Below are 22,293 nucleotides of genomic sequence, written 5' to 3'. Positions count from 1 at the left end.
GGTTTCTGGTCATTTTGTTGTACGACCAGAACCGCTCCTATGTTAATCATTTCCTTTCCCATATTAATGAAATATTTCAACTCTTAAAAAGTCTCCGGTTTTTCATACACATTATTCCTTCCGGTTTTTCAAACTAAAACTTAAAGTTAACTTAACAATCTCCGGTTAACAAGACTTCAAGAGGAACCGGAACTTCGAGCAAAAAATGCAAACTTGAAAAATTGAACCGCCCATAGTTTTACCTCTCAAAATTTACCGCCCACTGAAATCCCGCCTTTACCGCCGAAAGTTACGGCAGTAACTTTTTGGAGGGAAAGTTGGCGCCAAAACATCAAATTGACGGTTCATCTTCAAAACCGCCTGGAACCGCCATCTATATAAACTCAAATCAGCCCATTCAACACATGTGCTTTCTCTCTCTAAAATTTCCAGAACTGCAAAGCTTTTCTCTCTCCGATCTTCATCAATCTTCATCTTCCTCTCTCAAAAAACATCATGGATCTAGGCAAAGCTCCATTTCAATGAATGTTGCAGGTAGATTTCGCAGATATTGACGAGCACGCTGACGACAAGAACAAAGTTGTTCTTCAACTTCTACGAGAATCTGGGTTGGAGAAGTTCCTTTCTGGTCCATTCACCATTCATCCGGCGGCGGTGACGGAGTTCTTAGCGACGGCGACGCTGTCGAAGAGGAAGATCTCGGCTACTGTCAACGGGAAGGCCGTCCTCATCACTGAAGAAATCTTTGCGGAAGCCCTTGGTCTGCCCAACACAGGTTCGGACCTAAAGATTGACTTAACCGAGGCAGAATCAAATGCTGCCCGGTTGGTTGTATCTTTCTCAGGTCAGGATCTGGTGATCCACACCAGCCGGAAGATCAAGCTAAAACCGGAATACAAATGGTTAGTGACCGTCATCGCCAAATCACTCCAAGGAAGGGGAGGTAATTTCGATAACCTCACAAAATTTAAGCTCAGAATGTTGTTGACCATTGTCCGCGGTGACAAGGTGAACTGGGGATACGTCATATATGAGGAATTCTGCCAAATGGTGATAAAGAAAGACGGCCGGGTGCAGGCCTATGCTATGCAAATCGTCAAAATTCTTGAGTTCCTTAACGTGGAACTAGGTGAAGGCATACCGCTTCCGATCTCCAACATTCTTGACTCTGAGTCAATGATCGAAAAACCGGAGAAGACGATCAAACCAAAATCTTCAAAGACTAAATCATCTAAGGGAGCCAGTTCATCGGTTCCAGTTAAAGAAGAAACAAGACAGAAGAAACCGTCAAGAAAAGCGGTTGAAACAGAAGTTCCACCAGAACCGAAGAGAAGGAAGAAAGTATCTGCAAAGAAAAGCTCAAAGAAACCGGCGGACTCCGAGAAAACGCTTTCCTCGGACAATCCACCGGAAAGAACCGCAGATGTCTTTCAGCCCATCCCCATCAACACCGTTTTTCCAGTTCCCATTCCATCCAATTCTCCAAGGCAAACTGAATCTTCGGGGAGCAAGGAGAACAAGTCAAACTCAAAGGAGGAGGCAGAGGCAAATGTTCACTCTGCAACCTCCAAGTCACCCAGTAAACAAGTTGAAGAGGTATTGGCCGATGTGGGCTTGAATACCTCAGAAGCAATTCAGAATGTGGTCCAGGAGATCACAAGAGAAACCGAAGAGGACGATGTTTCAAGTCGTCGAAAGCCAGATGATCAGGTTGAAGTACCTGATCAGAACGAAGCACAACCGGTCGGTGAGACGGCCAACACAACAGAAACTGCACCTCCTGCTCAGGAGGGAAATATTGAAGAACGGGAACCTTCCGGTTCCGCAGGAGGAAAGATAATCTCAGAAAATCAACCAGCACCAACACCTGAAGGTTCCACTCAGGTAGACAAAGGCAAAGGAATTCTCATTGAAGAAACAACGGCAACCGGAACAGGCACGCTGCAAACCAATCCTCAACATGAAGCCATAACCGGGGACGATATTCCTTACACCATAGAACAAGAAAATGAGATTTTCGAGGAGTGTATTCAAGATATGAACAAAGGGGCAAGTGATGCGCTAGCGCCATACATCTTGTGGGTGAAGCTTCGATGCGAAACCAAGCTATGCGACATGCTTCCAGGTTTTAGTGGAAACAAACAATGGGACAAGCTCATCCAGCTGGAAGAAAGGGCACTTACTTTGGCTAATACCAACCTAATCCAACCGGCGTTTAACAAAGCTCCGGTAATCCTTGAAAATGCTCGGTTACAGGCAGTTGAAAATGCGTTTCAAGGAACCCAAGGAAAGACACTAAACCCGATCGAAATGAGGATGGCCGAACGATTTCTTGGGGTACGAGAACAGCTTGTGCGAAATCTTGATCGTCTTGACATGCAATGGTGGAAAAGTTGCCAACGTCAATTCAACAATGCTGAATTATATCAAAGTAAGTCTTTCTTTATAAGTAGTGAGACATCCGGAACCTCTGAAAACTTGGAACAAGAAGCCTCTCAACCGGTCAAAGCTCTGGAAATAGACCAAATCAAGCAAGCGATGGCTGAAACGGTTGACTCTTGCATTGGAAAGTTCAAAGCCGTAACCGATGAAAGAATTGCAGTGGCTGAAGATAAACTGTCAAACTCTCTACAAACCATGATGGACACGACCATGCAGACAACAGTACAAACCATGATTGCCGAGTCCGTTAAAGCCGCAACCGCTCCACTTTTGGACATGCTGCAAGCAATGGCAATTCAAATCGGGGAAATGTCCAAGGTTCAAGACACTACAACTCTGACGCAAATCGAAAAGGATGCTGAAACCGCAAAGAAACTGCAAGAGGAAGAGATCGAAAGGGAACGGTTACAGAAGGAGACTGAAGATAAAGACTATGCGCTTGCCCAACAATGCAACGAGGAGGAGCAGGCCAACGCCCAGGATCTCTCTCTGGCCCAACCGTCCCACTCCATGAGTACAAGGAACAAGAAGAAGCGAAGTGCAGTTAAGAATGTGATGAAGAGGGCAGAACAGAAAACAGCCTTACCAGTCGTAATAAATGCACCACCGCTTGATGAGGAAGAAGAAGAAGATCCGGAGGAACTCCATCAACGAAAGAAAAGGACAACCGGAGAATCCATAACAACTCCAAGCTTCAGACCTCCAAATGTCCCACCGCCTCCACCACCAAGGCCAGTTTGTGCCAACTTTGATCTCAAGAATAAGAGCACCGGTCATTCGAGTGTATGGGCCGGTGTGCTGATCGATGTTGAAAGACGTGCTAAAGAACACAGAGCAAGGCAAGAAGAAGAAAGAAGACGGTTGGAAAAGGAGCAAGAAAAAGAGCAACACAAGGGGGGATCATCCAAGCCCTAAACCTCTTTATTTCTTTACTGTGAACAATTATGCTTTATTATGTTTCAGAAACTTGGTTACTCTGTTCTTTCTAATAGGTTCTGACTTATTTCTTTCAAAAATCATACTCATGTTTTTGAAACATTTTTCTTTCAAAAATCAAACTCATGTTTTAACCGGCCATAGATTACATGTTTTGAATATTTATTCTAAATAATCAAAAAGGGAGAAATTGATAGAAAAATTAAGAAGATTAATTTTGGAACCGGCCATACATTACAATTTTTGAATATTTATTCTAAATAATCAAAAAGGGAGAAATTGATAGAAAAATTAAGTAGATTAATTCTGGAACCGGCCAGACGAACTAAAACAGAGGTTAATCTTCATGTGCAGGTACTTCTAAAAACCGTATGAACCGGTTGGGGCATCAGAAACCGGTTGCTGATATACTTCAAAGAAACCAGCCTCGAGTGATCAAGTCAAAGATCAGAGGAACCGGTTATACTCTCTCAAGCGACCGGTTAACGAAGAAGAAAGATTTTACTCTCCAACCGGATCATAATGCACAAGACACAGAAACCGGATGGTTCAGAACAAAAGTCAGAAGATTCAAAATTCAAAGAGTGACGTACCATGACGGAAGAAACGTGTCTCGAAAGAATAAAAGAAGATCGGATCCGATCAGAAGCATGCGAGGAAAGCAATGATGCTTTGTTGATCCGATGCTGACAACCGGAGGCGGATGTTTAACACGTGTTACAATCTGAAAAACCGGCTATGTCATCATATGCTCAGAGTCACCTGCATGAATGCCAGGTGTTGAAGAAGTTGAAGCGTGCAAGCAACCTCTCTACAAACAGGCGTGATGACGATCAACCAATCCAGAAGAGAGAGAAGAAAGTAGCCGTTAGCTACTTTCAGCTATAAAAGGAAGACGGATCGTCTTCATTCAATGCAGTTCTGTAGTTGTAGTTGTGAGCATCATAAATTCGGAAAGTCATAAAGCATTAAATTCTAGAGAGATAAAGTCTTATATTCTGAAACCGGTGTGTCTAAAACCGGAAGCCGTTTGTGTGTTATTGAGTTGTGTTGTTGTATTACATCAAAGTGTGAGTTTGGTGTAACCGGCGAGTAGCGAAGTTGGGCTCGACCGGAAGTGTAATTGTAACTCTAAAGAGTTAGTGGAGATCCTTCTCATAACCTGAGAAGAAGGGGTGACGTAGGAGGGTTTGCTCCGAACATCCATAAACAAATTTCCTGTCTCGTAATCTTTCCTTCGCTTTCATTTCTTGCTTTCTTAACGAAAACCGCAAACTAATCATATTCCTAAAACCGGCCACTCACCATTAAACCGACTCCTTCTTAAACATCATCTAAAGTCGCAAACGTTGCTTCAACCTGAAACAGACATTTCCGCCCTTGAACCCGGTTCAAGAGTCTGTGACAGGTTGTGCAGTGCTGAGAACGGTTTTAGTCTTTAACCGGACTATCACCAAAGTGTGTGTTGTGTAAGCGGCCACCCTTCCTAGAAACCGGAAAACACCCCGGTCCTCCAAGGGCGTCCCCGATCCTAACAATATGGCATCTAGACATGGATGGAAAATTTTCACAAAGATAAATCCTTGTTATTCAAATATCTAGATAGATTTTATTTTTTTTAAACCTCTTTAAAATTTTAACTTTATTTTTTTACAGATATCATGGCACCTAAGGGACGGAGCACACGACGAGCCCTATCAAGACATTTAGATGAGCTCCAAACTCATACAGATGACGTACAGTCTAATGATCATATGAGTTATATGGATCACTTTCGGACATTGAGTGACTGGATGGTCCAGATTCCACCATTCCTAAAGTGTCTGTCACCCCGAATGAGGATTCTCCCATTCCCAAAATTGTAAGTGATATTTAAATGATTATATAAATTTTAACAACTCACGGGTGTCTCAACTTCAAGAGGCTGAAGCATTGCACAAGGAGAACAAGATCATGCATGCACATCTAAAGGCATAGATGCTCGCACGATAGGATGTAGAGGCACAAATGCGTGCACAACAGGACGCTCTAGAGGCGCAGATGCATGTACAACATGACGCTTTTCAGCGTAGATGCACGCACAACAAGAGGCTATACAGACGCTTATGTTTAGGATGCCCCTCCTCCCCTCGACAGTATTGATTGACGCACAATTTGAGATTTCTGTATTAATACAATTTAAGATTTTTATTGAAACTTGAAATTGATTTTAATTTATGAATGATCTTTTATTTGCTAATAGTAGTAGAAAAAAATATGAAACAAGTTTAATAAGAATACAAAAATTCCAAAAACCTGAGAGTAAGGATTATTAGCGACGACGTTAGGGGAACGTCGTCATTGATAATGAAAATATCAGCGACGATATTAGGGGAATGCCGCTGTTATTATGAGAATCAGAAATGTGCCAAAACCCAAGAGCAAGGTTTATCAGCGACGGCGTTAGGACAGTGCCGACGTTGATAATTAATAATATTAGCGACTACGTTAGGGGAATGCCGACGTTGATAATTTACAATATCAACGACGACATTAGGGAAATGCCGACGTTAATAAGTAACAATATTAGCAATGACCTTAAGACAATGTCGTCGCTATTAATTTTGAATTATCAGTGACAGAATTCCCCATTCTTTGTCCCTAATATTTTAATTATCAACGTCAGCCAATCGTCATTGATAAAAATCATTATTTTTTAACGACAAACTTTTTAACGAAGACTGATGACGTTTTTGTTCGTCGTTGTTATTAGTTATTAGTTATTAATAACGACATTAATACTTTTAGTGACGGAATAAACCATCGTTAATGATACATTTTCCACTAGTGTGTGAATCCTCTTAATAGATTTGGTTATGAAAATATGGTCTTGTTCGCACTACTTATCAATGTTGATGATCCGGTAAGCTTTCAAGAATCTATTATTAGTTAGGTGAAAAATAAATGGATGGGTGCGATGGTTGAGGAGATAGAGTCTTTATAGAAGAAACAAACATGGGATCTAGCTGAGCTTCCAAAGAGAAAGAAGGTAATTGAGTGTAAATGGGTCTATAAGAAGAAACAAACAATATAAAAAAAGGGACAAGTCCAAGGCTCGACTAGTCATAAAAGTATTTTTACAGTAGAAGGGATAGATTATGATGAATTTTTTCTCGAGTAGGTTGACGTGAATATCTATTGTGTAGGTTAAAAAATCATTGTATATATTAAAACAATCTCCAAGACAAGGCTATAAATAGTGCTTATCTCTTTATCTTCTTCATTCTTTGCCCATTGTATTCACCCTAGTAATTAGTTTTCTATCTCTCTTCTATCAATTCATTTGTTCTATTATCTTCTCTTCGTTCTTAATTATAGTGTTCTTATTCATGTAATTTCAAGATATATACTTAATTCTAGTTTAAGATATATCATTGGTATCATAGCGACGTTCTTGGAAATATGGTAGAAACATATATTGACGGAAAGTTGAATAAAATTCATAACCGTAAGAATGAATGAAGTGAGGTGAGTTGTCAATATAAAATTTCCTAATTTCTTTGGAGAAAATATCGAAGATGTTGAAGACTGGATTTATAAGACAAAAAGATTTTTTTGTGTTAACGATGACTCACATGAGGGAAAATGCACTATGATGACTTATGGAACATGTGGTCATGAAAACTCGCAGCAATAATTGACGTGGAGAGAGCTGAAACAACTATTACGACGTGAGTTTGGGTCATACACAAGGGACGATCAACGACATATATAAAAGAATGTGCAACCAAAACCGTGGGAGTTAATACTGGAATAATGTCAACCAATAACAAATTCGTTAAAATCATGGAGGATCGCTGAAATAAAAAGGCAGAAACAAAAGACCAATGATGAAATAACAAGGTACAAGTGGGAAACAATCGTCAAAAATTGATATTCGAAATCGATGAGTTATATGAAGATGACGAGCAACATTTAAAAAATGTGGGACAATTGACACCTTTCCCATTGACACATTCAGCTCCGAACAAAGACAAAACCCCTTTTCATGACAATTGTTCTAAAGTGGAAGATGCACCTCCTCTCGACGACTTTTATTGATTGAAGAATGACACCATAGTTTTTGCGAAGCCCATCAATTCAAATATCATAAACCAATTCAAATATCATAAACTAATGGGTTATGACATGAAAAGACATTTCTATAAAAAAATTTTAAAAACTTAGAGTTTTAATTGTTTTATATATAAGTGAATAAAATTTTAAAATAAAATAAAATAAAATAAAAACATTCTTAATGTAATAAATTTGTGGCCCTATGGCCACAAAATTTATTGATGAACTCATCTTAAAATATAATTAAAGATTTTATCTTCATTATAATCAAAAAACAATTATAGTCCTGGATCTCTCCATAAAATATACTTTAATGTTAATTTTAAAATAGTATAAAGTATATCATAATATAAAACTAAAAATTCTTAATTTATAATCAAATTTATATTTTAATAAATTAAAATATTATTTTAATTTCATATGTTTATCATATAAAATATCATTGAATCAAGATCTTCTTCAAATTAACAACTAATTTATCAATTGGTGGAAAATATAAAGTGTTTTTAAACGAAATTTTAGATCAAAATCTAAACAACTACTCAAAAGATTTATATACATAATATGATAATATCAAAACTATTTAGTTAATAGAAGAATATATGGTTATGCGTGAACTGAGTCATGTTTGGTGGTATTTTTAAAGACGAAAGATTCACGTGTGTTGTTTTTCTAATTAGTCCACACAGGTTAAAGACTTAAATCTCTTTCGACTGTTAAATGAAAATACTAAATGGAAACAATCTCTAATGCTTGATTTGGAATATTGATGTTTTTTCTATCCATACCATTTTAAAATTTATCTTTTTATTATTCTAATTTAATTCTTTCTCACTTTGTTATAAAAGTTTATATATATTTATATATATAATAGAATTATTTGTGTACGATTGATTGAAAAATCAAAATAATTTATCTTTTTTATATTTCTTATAATGTCACCTGATTTCTTTACTTTCCCTCTATCTATATATATATTATATTATATTGAGAAATAATTATGAGAGAATAAAAATGGTATATATCTATATATATATATATATTATATTATATTGAGAAATAATTATGAGAGAATAAAAATGGTTAGTAAATACTTATTTCCTTTAATATATTTATATATATATATAATAATATATATATTTATTATATATAATATATATATAATATTATAGATATAATATTATATTATATAATATAATAAATTATAAAAAAATGATTTTAAAAAAATTTGGGAAATAAAAGTTGAGAAAGAATTGTATTTTAATTTGTTAAAAAATTTACCTTTATTTATTATATCTCTCTATGCTTGTCCTTTATTCTTTTCTCTATGCTTAATTTTTATTTTTATTTTTCAACGTGGACGTCATTATATATATATATTATTGAGAAATAATTATGAGAGAGTATAAAAAAGAATGGTTAGTAAATTATTTATTTCTTTTTATATATTTATATATATATATATTATTATATATATTTATTATATATAATATTATATTATATAATATAATAAATTATAAAAAAAATGATTTTAAAAAAATTTGGGAAATGAAAATTGAGAAAGAATTGCATTTAATTTGTTGAAAATTTTACTTTTATTTATTATCTCTATATGCTCGCCTTTATTCTTTTCTCTATGCTTAACTTTTGTCTTTTGTTTTTTTTTCAATGTGGACACGTCATTATATATAATATTATATATATATATATATTATAATATATTATATTTATTATATTATATATATATATATATTATAATAATATATATATATATTATATTATATATATATACCTAATTCAATTATTAAATTAATAAATATTATAATATTATATATATTATATTATAATATTATATATTATATTATATTATATATATTTATATATATACCAAAATTAAATTATTAAATTATTTATTTTTTATTTATTTCATAAATACATAAAATTCTTTTAAAATCTTGATTTTATAATTAAATTAATATTTTGTGATACATTAAATTAAATAATTTAATGAGCTTCCTATAACACTTATGAATCAAAGGTTCTAAGCATAAATAATAATTCATAATAATGAATTACATTTAAAATACATATGGTGAATGGTAATTTAGTAACTTTTACAAAGTTATAGAAAAGAACGGAGATATGTGGACGACACTCACCTCGATCATGTCTTTGATTTAGTGTGAAAAAAATTAATTTTGTTAATTTTTTTTTTTTAATAAAGATATAGAAAAGTAAAAACTCCTAAATTTAACATAGAAATATATAGTTATATATATATATTTTTAGTGAAAATCAAAATAAAATTAAATCAAGTTTAGTTTTTTTTAATTATAATTGATTATATTTTTTACTGTAAATTTGAATATATATTTTACTGATTAACTTATAATAACTTAATTTAATTTAATATAAGTATTACTTAAAAACTAAAAGTTTAATGTTTGATTTTTACTAAAAAGGTTCTGATTAAGAAAATAATAATTCGAGGTAATAATAAAATTGTCATTAATTTATTTTGTAAGTATTTGATTTTGTTCATTAGCACCCATGTTAAATAATGAGAAATTGTATCATTTTTATTAATAAAAAATTTACCATTCTTTGAAATTCTTATATATATATATATGGTGAAATTAACCTTATAACCTCTTAGAAATCTCATAAAGTTCTCATTCTCTGAAATTCATATTATTAAACATGCAACAATAGATATACTTAAAATAATTAATTGTCCACTAGCATTGAAATATAACTATAGATTTTAAGCTTCAATCTTTGCCATCTAAATTATTTGTTGAATCCTGATCAAGTGCTTCATTAGCAAGATTGGTTGATCCTTGGATTGTTGTAATAGCTGCAATAATATTTCAGAAATTAAATATTTACTCACATCAAATGAATTATTTAAAGAAAAATTTCCCTAATGAATTAAGTTTTTTAGTTTACATACTCATATAAACCTATACTCGACAATGAACCGCCCCTAGGAACAGGTCCGCAGAGGTTGTTGCTCGACACATCTCTGAAGAGAAGAGGCGTAAACTCTCAAATAGCCAATATATGCAAACTAAGTCTTGAAGAAAAACATATCTTCGCATTTATATATACTCACACAACTCTCAACGTAGGAATATCACCAAGCTCGCCAGGGATAGGTCCGGTTAGTTTGTTATTGTTGAGATATCTTCCAAAAACATCACAATCCGATAAATCAATATAATTATCATATGTTATCACTAATTTCGATAAAATAAATATTAAGCATTAGATCGAATACATACAAGAAAAAAAGTAGCTGTAATTTTCCGAGAGAGGGAGGAATCCTCCCGGAAAATCGGTTTCCATTTAGACTCAAGCTCTTGAGGTTAGCCATGTTGCCTAGCTCTTGAGGGATTGGGCCATCTAAGTTATTCTCATCAAGGTTCCTATATTGATGTTTTTAGTTATTAGGAAATCATTAGCAAAAGTTCCTTCTCGTGAAATCTTGAAAATAAGATGCTTACAAGTATTCTAGGCGGTCAAGGTTTCCTAGTTGAGGCGCTAAATGACCCGATAAGCCATATCGAAATATTTCTCTGAAAAAGGAAAGTTAAGACTGTTAAGAATTTATATGATTCAAGGTTTGATTTGAAAGAAATATACTACACTATATTATATATATGTACATGCGAATGACACGGTTATCGTTATCGCAAGTAATATGGAACCATGTACAAGGGTCGTAGAGACTTGTATCCCAATTTTTCATTGCATTTTGTGGATCTGATACTCCCTGATGAAATGCGTCAAGCGCGTTCATATCGCTGGAACTATAAGCTTTTACCACCAAAGACACAAAACAAAATAGCAAAAGAAAGCCAAAATTTACAATATGAGCCATAGATTGAAGTTTGTAGTTCCAAATCCAATTGAGATAATAACTTATATATATAATATATAGTGAGAAAGAGAAGATGTAGGATTAATTTTGGTTTAAATTATTTTTTTTTTCTTTCATTATCTTTTTGAAAAGTGAAGTAATAGAAGTCAACTTGAAGATTTTTATATTCAATATTCATAAGTTGGATTTCATACTATTAATGAAATAAAAATGATTTTTTTCCTTGTAAGAATATATATACAATCTTCACATAAATGAATTGCAATAAATAAAACTCAAAAAATGCATGATCTCAATTGTTATAATAAGAAAGAAAGACAAAAAAATATTGCCATTATCTTTTTTCCTTTTAATAAAAAAACATTTTTTTCCAGAAAATCAAACCATTACAAAATTAATTAAGAAAATAGTGTGAACAATTTTTATTTATTTATTTAGTCAAACATAATTGATTCTAGCCATTATTGTATGACAACTGTCAAGATTTTAGATTACTTTTTTTTTAGTTTATTTGAAATTTGCAAAATAACTCAAAGAAATCCTTTTTTCTGTAAATATCAAGTGGTTGAGAATAAATAAAAATTACTGAAATCTCAATTGTAATAGCAAAAAGAAATAAATATGGTTCAATACACTTTTTTTAAAATCTTAAAAATCTAAACTAAATTCTAGAAATACTTAATAAATATTAAATAAAAAAATGTGACTGTAATTGGATTGACCAAAAATGATTAGGAGTGAGCAAATGGGTAAAATCAATCCGTTTTGTCCGATCCGTATTAAATTCAAACTAAATATATTCAATCCGTAATCCAAATCATTTTACTAATTAATACGGATCGGATACCGATTGGATTGAAAATGGTTTGGATAATCCAAACTAAAAAATATTTATATATCAACTTGAAATTAGTCAACAATTTTTTATTTATATATTTTATTTTTAATTTCGATTATTATTATTATTAAATTTGAATTTAAAAAAATAATAAAAATAAATATCGTTGTTGATAAGTAAAATATATATTATATTGATATGAAATTTAATTTAAAGAAAAATAAATTAAAAAATAAATTTTTATTTAGATAGTTTGGATAATTTGGATAATCCTAATTCAATCCGATTTAATTCAATCCGAACTCAATCCGATTCGATCTCAATCCAATCCGAAATATCCAATTCGAATTAGTATTTCGGATTGGGATTGGATTGAATTTCGGATTAATCCAACTAATTAATGCTCACCCCTAAAAATGATAGGCTTAGTTCATGAGGGTCTTCGGGTTGGGACACATAATGGAGAAGGGTCAATTTTTGAATGAACCAAAATGTCATTTTTTAAATTGGTACTTTTTTTGGGGGGGGAACAATTTAGCATCATTTCATTAAAAATTCCCAAAAACGAGAAAAAAAACCACGAGTGTAAGAGATCATTCTAGAAAGGCCTAAAATGATTTTGAAGTCGTAACATTCTGAATAAAAGTTAAAAAACTAAAAACGTAAATGAATTATCGGTTTACAATGCTTTCAATTCTAGTGAGTTTAAAAAACGGTAAATTCCAGTTTCTGCAGATATTTCAGTTCTGCTAAGTGCTTGAAATTCTTCTCCACGTTCCCGCAAGGGCGCTGCAATCCGATAAAATATCTTTCCATAACTCGTCAATGCTCCTGCGGGTTCTGTCATATACTCTTGCATTCCGTTCTTGCCAAATATTATACAGCACTGCTCCAAAGCCGCACTTGAACACACTTGTTGCAAATCTACCTAAACTGATACGTTTTAGGTAGGCATTTTAGAACCATTCAACCTATTTAGAACAACCAAAAGCCTTTTTCACATTTAATAACTATACCCGCACAGCATGATTTAAAAAAAAAATATTTATAATTATTTTTTAATTTTAATATTAATATTATATTATTATATTATATTAGTTTCCTTATAACTCTAATTTAATGTTTATATATTAGACATAACTTTAAATATATTATTCAATACAATTTTTCTCTTAAATCTAACGAGTTCAATTCTAAACATACAAGCTAATCTAGTTTCATGATACATTGTATTTGGAAGTAGACTTCATCGTTACACCGAATAAGGTATCTTATAAATTAACCGCATAAGCATTGGTTCTAAAATTTCAAAATCTTGCTTTTCATCATAAGTCTGAGTCAAATATTCTAATCCATTCACAATCATTAAATATCAAATTTCACATATTACATATAGAACTAGCCCCACAACATAACCTTGAGCAGAAGACAACTAAAAACACAAAGCTAACATTTTTTTATCTAAATTGTTTTTTTTTAATTTCAATGTCACATAATGAATGGAATAAGTTAGGGATTTAGAAATCTTACTGGTTACTTAGATAATATGCTCCTTATCCCGAAACAAATTGAGGTATCCCGCCTGAAAACTCGAAAATCCGATAGTCTGCTTCAATTTAAAAAATGTTTGTCATTGATTTTTAGCTCTCTCTTCTCTATTGTCTCCTCCATTTGAGGCCTGGAAGCCCTATAAAACAGCCTGAACTCGATTGGATTAATTCCTAATATACTTTAAACTCCCTAAATTAATCTACCTACTATTTGAACCAAGTTTTTTTTAAATAATTAATTTAAATTACATTTAAACTCATTATATATATATATTTATATATTTAAATTATTATTTTTTAAAATTAGATTATTTTATTTTGATATATATTTTAAATTATTATTTTTTATAAATTTGATTATTTATATTTTGATATATATTTTAAATTATTATTTTTTAATAAATTTGATTATTTATATTTTAAATATATATATATATATATATTTATATTTCAATTATTATTTATATAATGTAATAAATATTTTTTTATAAATTTAATTATTTATATTAATATATATATATATATATATATATATATTTCAATTATGATTTATATAATGTAATAAATATTTACTTTATAATTTTTATAAATAATTTATAATACTAATAATTTTAAAATATCTTAATCATGACAAATAATAATCTAATCATTCATAAAAATGATTAAAATATAAATATTTAAATTTATAAAAATAATAATTTAATTATACATATTAAATTTATAAAAAATAATAATTTAATATATATATATATATATATATATAATGAATTTAAATATGAATAAATTAATTAATAAAAAAACTAACTAAATTTAAGAAATTGAATGAAAACTATGTTATAATTAATATCTTGTTTGAACTCTCTAAAAGTCTCCAAAATATTTTAACCATATTGTATCACAAATTACCGCAGTGTGAGAGAGAAACCTCTAGAGATTTCACAGGACGATTGGCACGAACGACACGATCGGCCCGAGCGACACGATCAACAAGAACGGAAAAACAATACGATCGACACGGTATCAAGGTCAATATTTCGCTTGTTGTGGTCGCGATTGCTAGTCGCTTAAAGTCATTTGTCATTTCAAGAATGTGCGCACGATCGGCACAATCGGCACAATCGGCACGATCGGCACGATCGGCACGATCGGCACAATCGGCACAATCGACACAATCAGCACGAACGACACGGTATCGACTCTAATAACTAGGTCGTTTATTCATCTACAAAACTTGATTGGAAGGTTAGGATTTCTAGTTTACCCTATTCTATAATAGTTAGGGTTTCTAGTGTACCCTATTCTGTTATTACTCTGTTTTGTTGTTGTGTTCTGCTATTCATCAAAATTGGAAGAAAAAAAAGTAATAAGAATAAGGAAGTCAAAGAATTTGTGATGGAGGGTTTAAGGGAGGTAGCTGAAAAAGAAATCGATAGGATTGCTGAAAAATTATTCATGAAAAACAATAATGCAACAAAGATAAAGAACCAATTACTGATATTAATTCTGAAGAAAATGCAGCGGGAAAACAGGGGAAAAATGAAAGAATATGGAAGGTTGGGTATAATGAAAGAGAAAACCTCTTTGGACTTAAAAATTAAATCACAAAGCTACGGATGCATGCAAAGAAATGAGAGATTGTGCTCAACAAAGAGAAAATAGACCAAACAACCGTCTAATTGAATATACATTATCTTCAAGATTGGAACCTACCGAAGAAGGAAGAATACGAAAAGATAGTAAACTAGTCAGTGGAAACAATGAGGGAGTTAATGAAGTCCCCAAAATCAAAGACTTATACTATTAGGAGCAATTCTAACTGGAAGGTAAATGAAGTCTGGAAAAAGAATGCAGAAAAGAAAGTAGAAGATCATTCATACAAAGGTCAAATCTACTTGGGTGAGTTTAAAACAAAAGTTGAGATTCTCAACTCTCCTTTTGAATTTAAATTGCCCACTGAAGTGGAGGAGAAATGCATCAAAGAATGAGAAAATGTAGTTGTTGGGAACTACATAGGAAAGAACCGTGTATCTTTTCCAAACACTAAGGAATCACTAATGAAACAATGGGAGTAGAAGAGACTTAAGAAGGTTTCTGTAAACATTTATGATCTCTATTTTCTACAATTCAAAAAGAGAACGAACTTAGATGATATTCTGAAAATTGGGCATACTTATATTGGATCTAACTGTATGAAGTTGGAGAGATGGTCTGAAGAATTGAGCCTTCTAAGAAAGCCAAATGAAACAATCCAAATATGGTTCAAACTTAGGAACATCCCAGCACACATGTATAATGTAGAAGCTTCTAAGTCACTTTGCTAGTCTATTGGGGAAACTATTATATATGGACCCAATTACAGAGGAAGGAGAGCACCTTACTTTTGCTATAATAAGCATTGAAGTGCATCCTCAAAGTACACTACCAAAAAAACATGACAATTGTTGATAGGAATGGAAAGCCCACGGTCATGGAAATCTCATATGAATGGAGGCCAAACAGGTGTTCTTTCTGCAATACTTTCCAACATGTTAGTACTATATGTGCAAAAGAAATTGAGGAAGAACAGAAAATCATGAAAGCATGGGAAGCAAAAAAAGCAGGACAATGAAACGGAAGAATCAAGAATGAGAGAGCATATTGTGGAAGTTAAGGATAGTGATAAAAAAGACAAAAATGAGGAAAATACAGAGGAAGAAAGCAAAAAGGATTCCGATAAAAAGAAAAGCAGCGAAAGAAAGCAAGTAAAGGGAATCAATGTGAAGAGGAAAAGAAAATTTTATGTAATGCGAAGGATCAGGATGGAAAGGGAAGATGAACCTTAAGTTGTTGTTGAGGAAACTCAAGAGAAAAACACCCAGAATTTCAAAGCTAAAACAGAGAATTTTAAAACCGATAAAGAAGATTCCAAAACCGATGTGGAGTCTGAAGCCGAAGCTGAAGATAATGAAGACAAGAATACGGAAATCAAGCTACAAATCAGTTTTTTTAGAGTCTTTTGATTGTCATCCTTAATCATATCTAGGGTTTGTCTAGCTTTGATTTCTGACCCTCCCACTTTTGGGATTTTAATGAAATGGTTTTAACCGTTTTCCCAAAAAAAATATTTTAACCATATTTTTTTAATTATTTTTCCATAACAAAATATCTATTTTTTTTGTGTTAATCTTATTTCTTAATATGAAGATTACATCAAAAGATATAGTTTTTTTATTGTTAAATATAATTTTTCTTAGTACTAAGATTATGTACCATAAACATATCATAATTGTAATATTGTAAATCTATTCTCAACAGAAACAACCGCTAAGATGGTCATTCTTGAGAAGTAGTATGACCTATCAAGATGCAAGATACATTGAAACAACATAACTTATGGGGTCGTTGGAATTGTTGATAGGAGTAGAAACAACTGATAAAATGGTCATTCTCGATAAGTAGTATGAAAGATCAAGATGGGAACTCTACTAAAACTAAAGAACCGATACTCTCAAGGAAAATACTTGACTTTTTAAAGTGTCCAACCGCACCTCTAAATAAGTCCAACAAGGTCAATATCAATATCTTGTTCTAAACTCTTCAAGAGTCTCCAAAATATTCTCGCCATATTTTTCTAATTATATTTCCATAATAAAATATCTAATTTTTTTTTATTAATCTTATTTCCCAATCAAGATTATACACTAAAAGATATAGTTTTCTTTTGTTAAATATAGTTTTTCCTTGTACCAAGATTGTGTACCATAAACATACCATAATTATAATATTTTAAATTCATCTCAACAAAAACAACTACTGAGATTCTCATTCTCGAGAAATAGTATGACATATCAAGATGTAGGTTGTACTAAAATAACATGACTTATGGGGTCGGTGAAATAAAAGTAAGAATAAAAATAACCGCTAAAATGGTCATTCTTGAGGTATATATATATATATATATATATATACGTGTATATATATAATATATATATATATATTAAATTACATTTATTTTCTTTCATTACTTTTTTTGAAAACTGTAGTTGGTAGTCAATTTAAAACGTATTCATGAGTATTTTTATATTCAATAATCATAATTTGGATTTTATAAAATTAATGAAATAAAAAATATAAATTATTTTTTCCATGAATGAATATATACAATCTTCACATAATGAAATGCAATAAAAAAAAACTCAGAAAATGCATGATCTCAATTGTATAGTAAGAATGAAAGACAAAATCTAGCATTATATTTTTCATTTTTTTAAAAAATAAATTTTTTTATAAAATCAAACCATTACAAAATTGGATATTATGAAAAAAAAAAAAAAAAAAAAAAAAAAAAAAAAAAAAATTTAAACGTATTAGGAGTGATAGGGTAGGAAATTTGAGGAAGGGAATGAGGGAGGGAATGAGGAAAAATGATAAAAAGTGAGGAGAGAGAAGAGAGAGAAATTTTGTTATTTTTTTGTTAATCAAATTGCGCCACATCATTCTCTCTCCCATTTCCTCCCTCAAATTCCCTCTCTCAATCATTTTTCTTTATTTAACTAGCTAAATTGAACGTATGAACTAATAAAAAATTATTTAAACGTACGTACTATTAAAAATTGACTTATCTAGCCTCTATTTACAACTAAATATTTTTTTAAATCTAATATTTATTAATTAAATATTTATTTATTTTTTTTCTCATTCTTTTTTTTTATCAATTAATTAATGAATTTATTTATGTTTATCTATTTCTTCTTTCTCTATTCTTTTATTCTTATATTCTTATTTTTATTTTTTAAAATTTTATTTTATTTTTCTATATTAACATAGATTATTTTTAAAATATATCTATTTTAGAGACTAACATTTCAATATTAAAATGTATAAAATAGTTCAATGTTTACTGTAATATTTAATTCTATTAAAAATTATAAATCAAAGATTAAACCGAAAGACTATTAATTTCATTTTTATTTATTTATAAAAGAAAATATCCTCCACAAAAATATTACAATAAAACAAAATTCACAAATAAATATAGAAATTTTGTTTGTGAATTTTGTTTATGTTTGTTTGAGAATTTGGTCTATTCTAATATTTTTGTGAATGCTTCTTTTTTATTTTCTTTAATATTAATAAAAATAAAATTAATAATTTTTCGATTTAATATTTGATTTAGAATTTAAAGTTTTTAATATAAGGAAATTTTACACTAAAGATTGAACTATTTTATACATTATAATATTTAATTATTAGTAGAGAAATAATTTTAAAATAAGATAAGAATAGAGAAAGAAGAAATATATAAAAGGAGATAATTAATTACTTAATTGATAAAAAAATAAAGAGAGAGAAAAAATAAATATTAAATTTAAATTTTTTTTTATCAATGTTAGTTATCAAGGTTAGATGACTAATTTTTAATAGTACGAATGAACTTTTATTTCTAACTAAGTTAATTGTGCAAATACCTCTATTCTGGCATCACTTTTGGTTCGAAAACTAGTCTATCATCCACAAGTAGGAGTTTCAAAATACCCGTATCAGAAAAGATTGTGCAGAAGCGAAAATCAGAGACATTAAAGACGGGAATTGAGACTCACTCCTAAGAAGAAATCCAGAAGGACAGAGGATACTTAATCATATAAGTAACATACAACTACATGACAGATCGAATATTCATGAATGGAAAACTGAGGACAATGGAAATCTAGTATCGAAGAAAATATGGGAGTTCACCCGGGAAAAAGTACAGAAAGTAGAATTAGCTCCTCTTGTATGGTCAACGAAGATTATCCCTAGACACCAGTTCATCATATGGCTCGCCTTCTGGGAAAGACTCAGCACTCGTGATCGTATCAGCAAATATATGAGCATCCCGGACGCGAGTTGTCTTCTATGTATAGGAAATGAAGAAACCATAGATCACCTATTCGAGAGCTATTGTATTGCTTAGGAGTTTTGGGACATATTCTATAAAAGCCTGAAGCTGATTAGTTTCCCGAGCAAATGGAATGATATCAAAGAAGCAACACTACTCAAAGCCAAGGCAAATAGATTTGCAACAAGAATGTTCAAGTGCGGCTTTGGAGCAGTGGTGTATAACATTTGGTAAGAACCGAATGCAAGGGTATATGGAAAAACTCGCATGAGCATTGAAGAGTTATGGAAAGATATTGTATCGGAATGCAGCGCCCTCGCGGAAACGTGGAGAAGATTTCTAAGGACGGATCAGAACTGGACAATCTGCAGGAACTGTAATTTACCGTTTTTGAACTCACTAAAATTGAAAACATTTTAATCAGATAATTCATTTACGTTTTTAGCTTTTTAGCTTTTATTCAGAATGTTACGACTTAAAATCATTTTAGGCATGTCTAGAATGATCTCTTAAACTCGTATTTTTTTTCTTCTGTTATTTGAAATTTTTAATGAAATAATGTTAAGTCGTTTTTTCCAAAAAAATTGTGCAAATACATATTACTATATAAGTTTTTTCAAAAGAAAAATCTCTAATTAGCAATTTTTATTTATTTATTTAATCCAACATAATAAATTTTATCCATTATTATATGAGGGAATAAATATGGGACAAGACACTTTTTTAAAACCTTAAAAATCTAAACTAAATTATAGAAATACTTGATAAATATTTAATAAAAAATGTGAGTGTGATTGGATTGAGCCAAAGTAGGCTTTTCCTGGGCATGGACTTGGTGCAAATAGGATCCGGAGTTCCGGATCCCATCGGAGGTGCAAAACAGTAAAAAGTTTTTTTTTTAATATTATTAACTATGAGGGAAAATTCTCATTTGGGACTGAGCCTGGGAGGCTCTTCGGGTTTGTACACATAAGGGAGCCTGGTTCGGTTGGCTTGGGGTTCAACATGGTAATGGGAAGTGTCTCTCCCAGATTCTAATCTTAGGAAACACATTTATTTTTGTATATACCTGAAAAGCGTGGAAAGCTTATTTGTTAAGTAAAATACTCCTAGGCATAGTGGTTCAATGTGAGGACATAAAATTGTGGGAGACGCAGGCATAGAAGCCCCTGTTTGAAACCCGAGAATGCCAATTTATTTCCTTTTGTTCTTTTTTTTTCTTGGGGTTGCCTGGCTAAAACCACGGCCAGACGTAGGATTTCTCGGTTGCCTTCTCATGTTTCTAGGTCGCTCACCCAAGAACATTGGTTGTTTGTCTAGCCGGCCAAAAGACCAAATTAGAACTCCCGAAAACTCCCCTTTCATTTTACCTTTTCCAATCCACCTAGACAGTTCTAAACCAAAACATCACACCAATCACAACTACTAACAACAATCAATAATATCACAAACATCAAATCAAATGTTAAACCCCAAATTTTTTATTGAACCAAAATGTCATTTTTTTAAATTTAAACAACCAAAAGCCTTTCCACATTCAATAAATAAACACGCATAAGATGATTATCAAGAAAAACTTTTGAAATCATATTTTCATTTTTAGTTCAATTCTAAGCACACAAGCTAATCTAATTTCATTTAACATTGTGTTTGGAAGTAGACTTCATCATTAAACCGAATAAGGGAGCTTATAAACTTAAAAATAGAAACCTACATAAGCCTGGTTCTAAAATTTCAAAATATTGTTAATCTGATTTAAACATTCTAATCCATTCACAGTTAGATAAAATAGGTTTCGTGTGGTAAGTTATTTGATAACTTTTATCCTTGAAAATATTAGTCTTTGATGTTTCAAAAATACGAGTTGCGATTTTGTAAAAAAGATGATGGCTCATTTTGATAAGTTGAAATTATTCACCTTAAAAAAGAGAAGAATCGATTAATAAAGATAAATATTTATTATATATATATATATATATATTAATTAATAACATTTTTTGTTGGGTTGTCAAAAACTTAATTTTATAAGTTAATATATCTTGACATATTATTTTTTTCATGTATATTCAATATATAAACGTTATCTTAAAAATAAATTAAAAAATAATAATTATTCTTTTCTGTTTAAAAGATTTGTTAGTTACTAAAATTAATATTAATAATAATAATAAAAAAACTAACTTAAAAAAAAAGTTAACTTTTAATTCTCAGAGAATTAATGATTATATTTATTAATAATAATTAAAATTAATTATAATTGAAACTTTCAGTTTTAAAATAGTTAATTATAATATATATTTTTAATTAATTAAACGTCGATAATTAATAAGATTGTAACATGGTGTTTATTAACTAAGGAGAGATGATCTATTTATTTATAAATGTATATATATACATTATTTTATATACTACAATTTTATCATGGTATTAATATATCATTTTTAAATGTGCATATAACAGTAAAACTATAGACTAAGAAGTTGAAGGGTTATGTAATTTGGATTTCAAGAGAAAAAAAAAAGACTCATAATTATGCGTTATTTATAGAGAATTTATAGAGAGGGACTACTTGGTTCTACATCTCAATAATAAGACTTTATTTGATTTGGACTTATAAGGAAAAATCTTAATTGATTTGAGAAACGATCTAGTATACATGTTGACATCATCAGATGCAAACGTGCAACCAAAA

The 22,293-nt window shown here is 30.9% G+C and overlaps 2 protein-coding genes across 2 annotated transcripts; one reads left to right on the top strand and one right to left on the bottom strand.

Moving 5' to 3' along the window:
- The first annotated feature begins 2,952 nt into the window (after window positions 1-2,952).
- On the top strand, window positions 2,953-3,357 carry LOC124915947 (probable ubiquitin carboxyl-terminal hydrolase creB). The gene has a single exon (XM_047456688.1). It carries the CDS (start codon window positions 2,953-2,955, stop codon window positions 3,355-3,357), a length of 405 nt encoding a protein of 134 aa, XP_047312644.1.
- A 6,887-nt stretch (window positions 3,358-10,244) lies between these two features.
- On the bottom strand, window positions 10,245-11,356 carry LOC124915946 (leucine-rich repeat protein 1-like). Its single transcript, XM_047456687.1, has 6 exons — window positions 11,142-11,356; window positions 10,980-11,051; window positions 10,758-10,901; window positions 10,589-10,660; window positions 10,437-10,498; window positions 10,245-10,330 (listed from the first exon to the last, which is right to left on the bottom strand). Exons 1-6 carry the CDS (start codon window positions 11,354-11,356, stop codon window positions 10,245-10,247), a joined length of 651 nt encoding a protein of 216 aa, XP_047312643.1.
- Between the last annotated feature and the right edge of the window lie 10,937 nt (window positions 11,357-22,293).

The sequence above is a fragment of the Impatiens glandulifera genome, chromosome 9, assembly GCF_907164915.1.
Source record: "Impatiens glandulifera chromosome 9, dImpGla2.1, whole genome shotgun sequence".
Taxonomy (NCBI): Eukaryota; Viridiplantae; Streptophyta; class Magnoliopsida; order Ericales; family Balsaminaceae; genus Impatiens; species Impatiens glandulifera.
Note: the sequence above shows the minus strand (reverse complement) of the source record. Positions and strands in the feature narration are given on the sequence as shown.

Coding starts and splice junctions, on each gene's coding strand:
- LOC124915946 (XM_047456687.1), bottom strand. CDS start 11,356: ATGGCTCATATTGTAAATTTTGGCTTTCTTTTGCTATTTTGTTTTGTG. Junction 10,661..10,757: donor TTACAGCTACTTTTTTTCTT/GTATGTATTCGA, acceptor TGTTTTTGGAAG/ATATCTCAACAATAACAAAC. Junction 10,499..10,588: donor ATTCCTACGTTGAGAGTTGT/GTGAGTATATAT, acceptor TCTTCTCTTCAG/AGATGTGTCGAGCAACAACC.
- LOC124915947 (XM_047456688.1), top strand. CDS start 2,953: ATGAGTACAAGGAACAAGAAGAAGCGAAGTGCAGTTAAGAATGTGATG.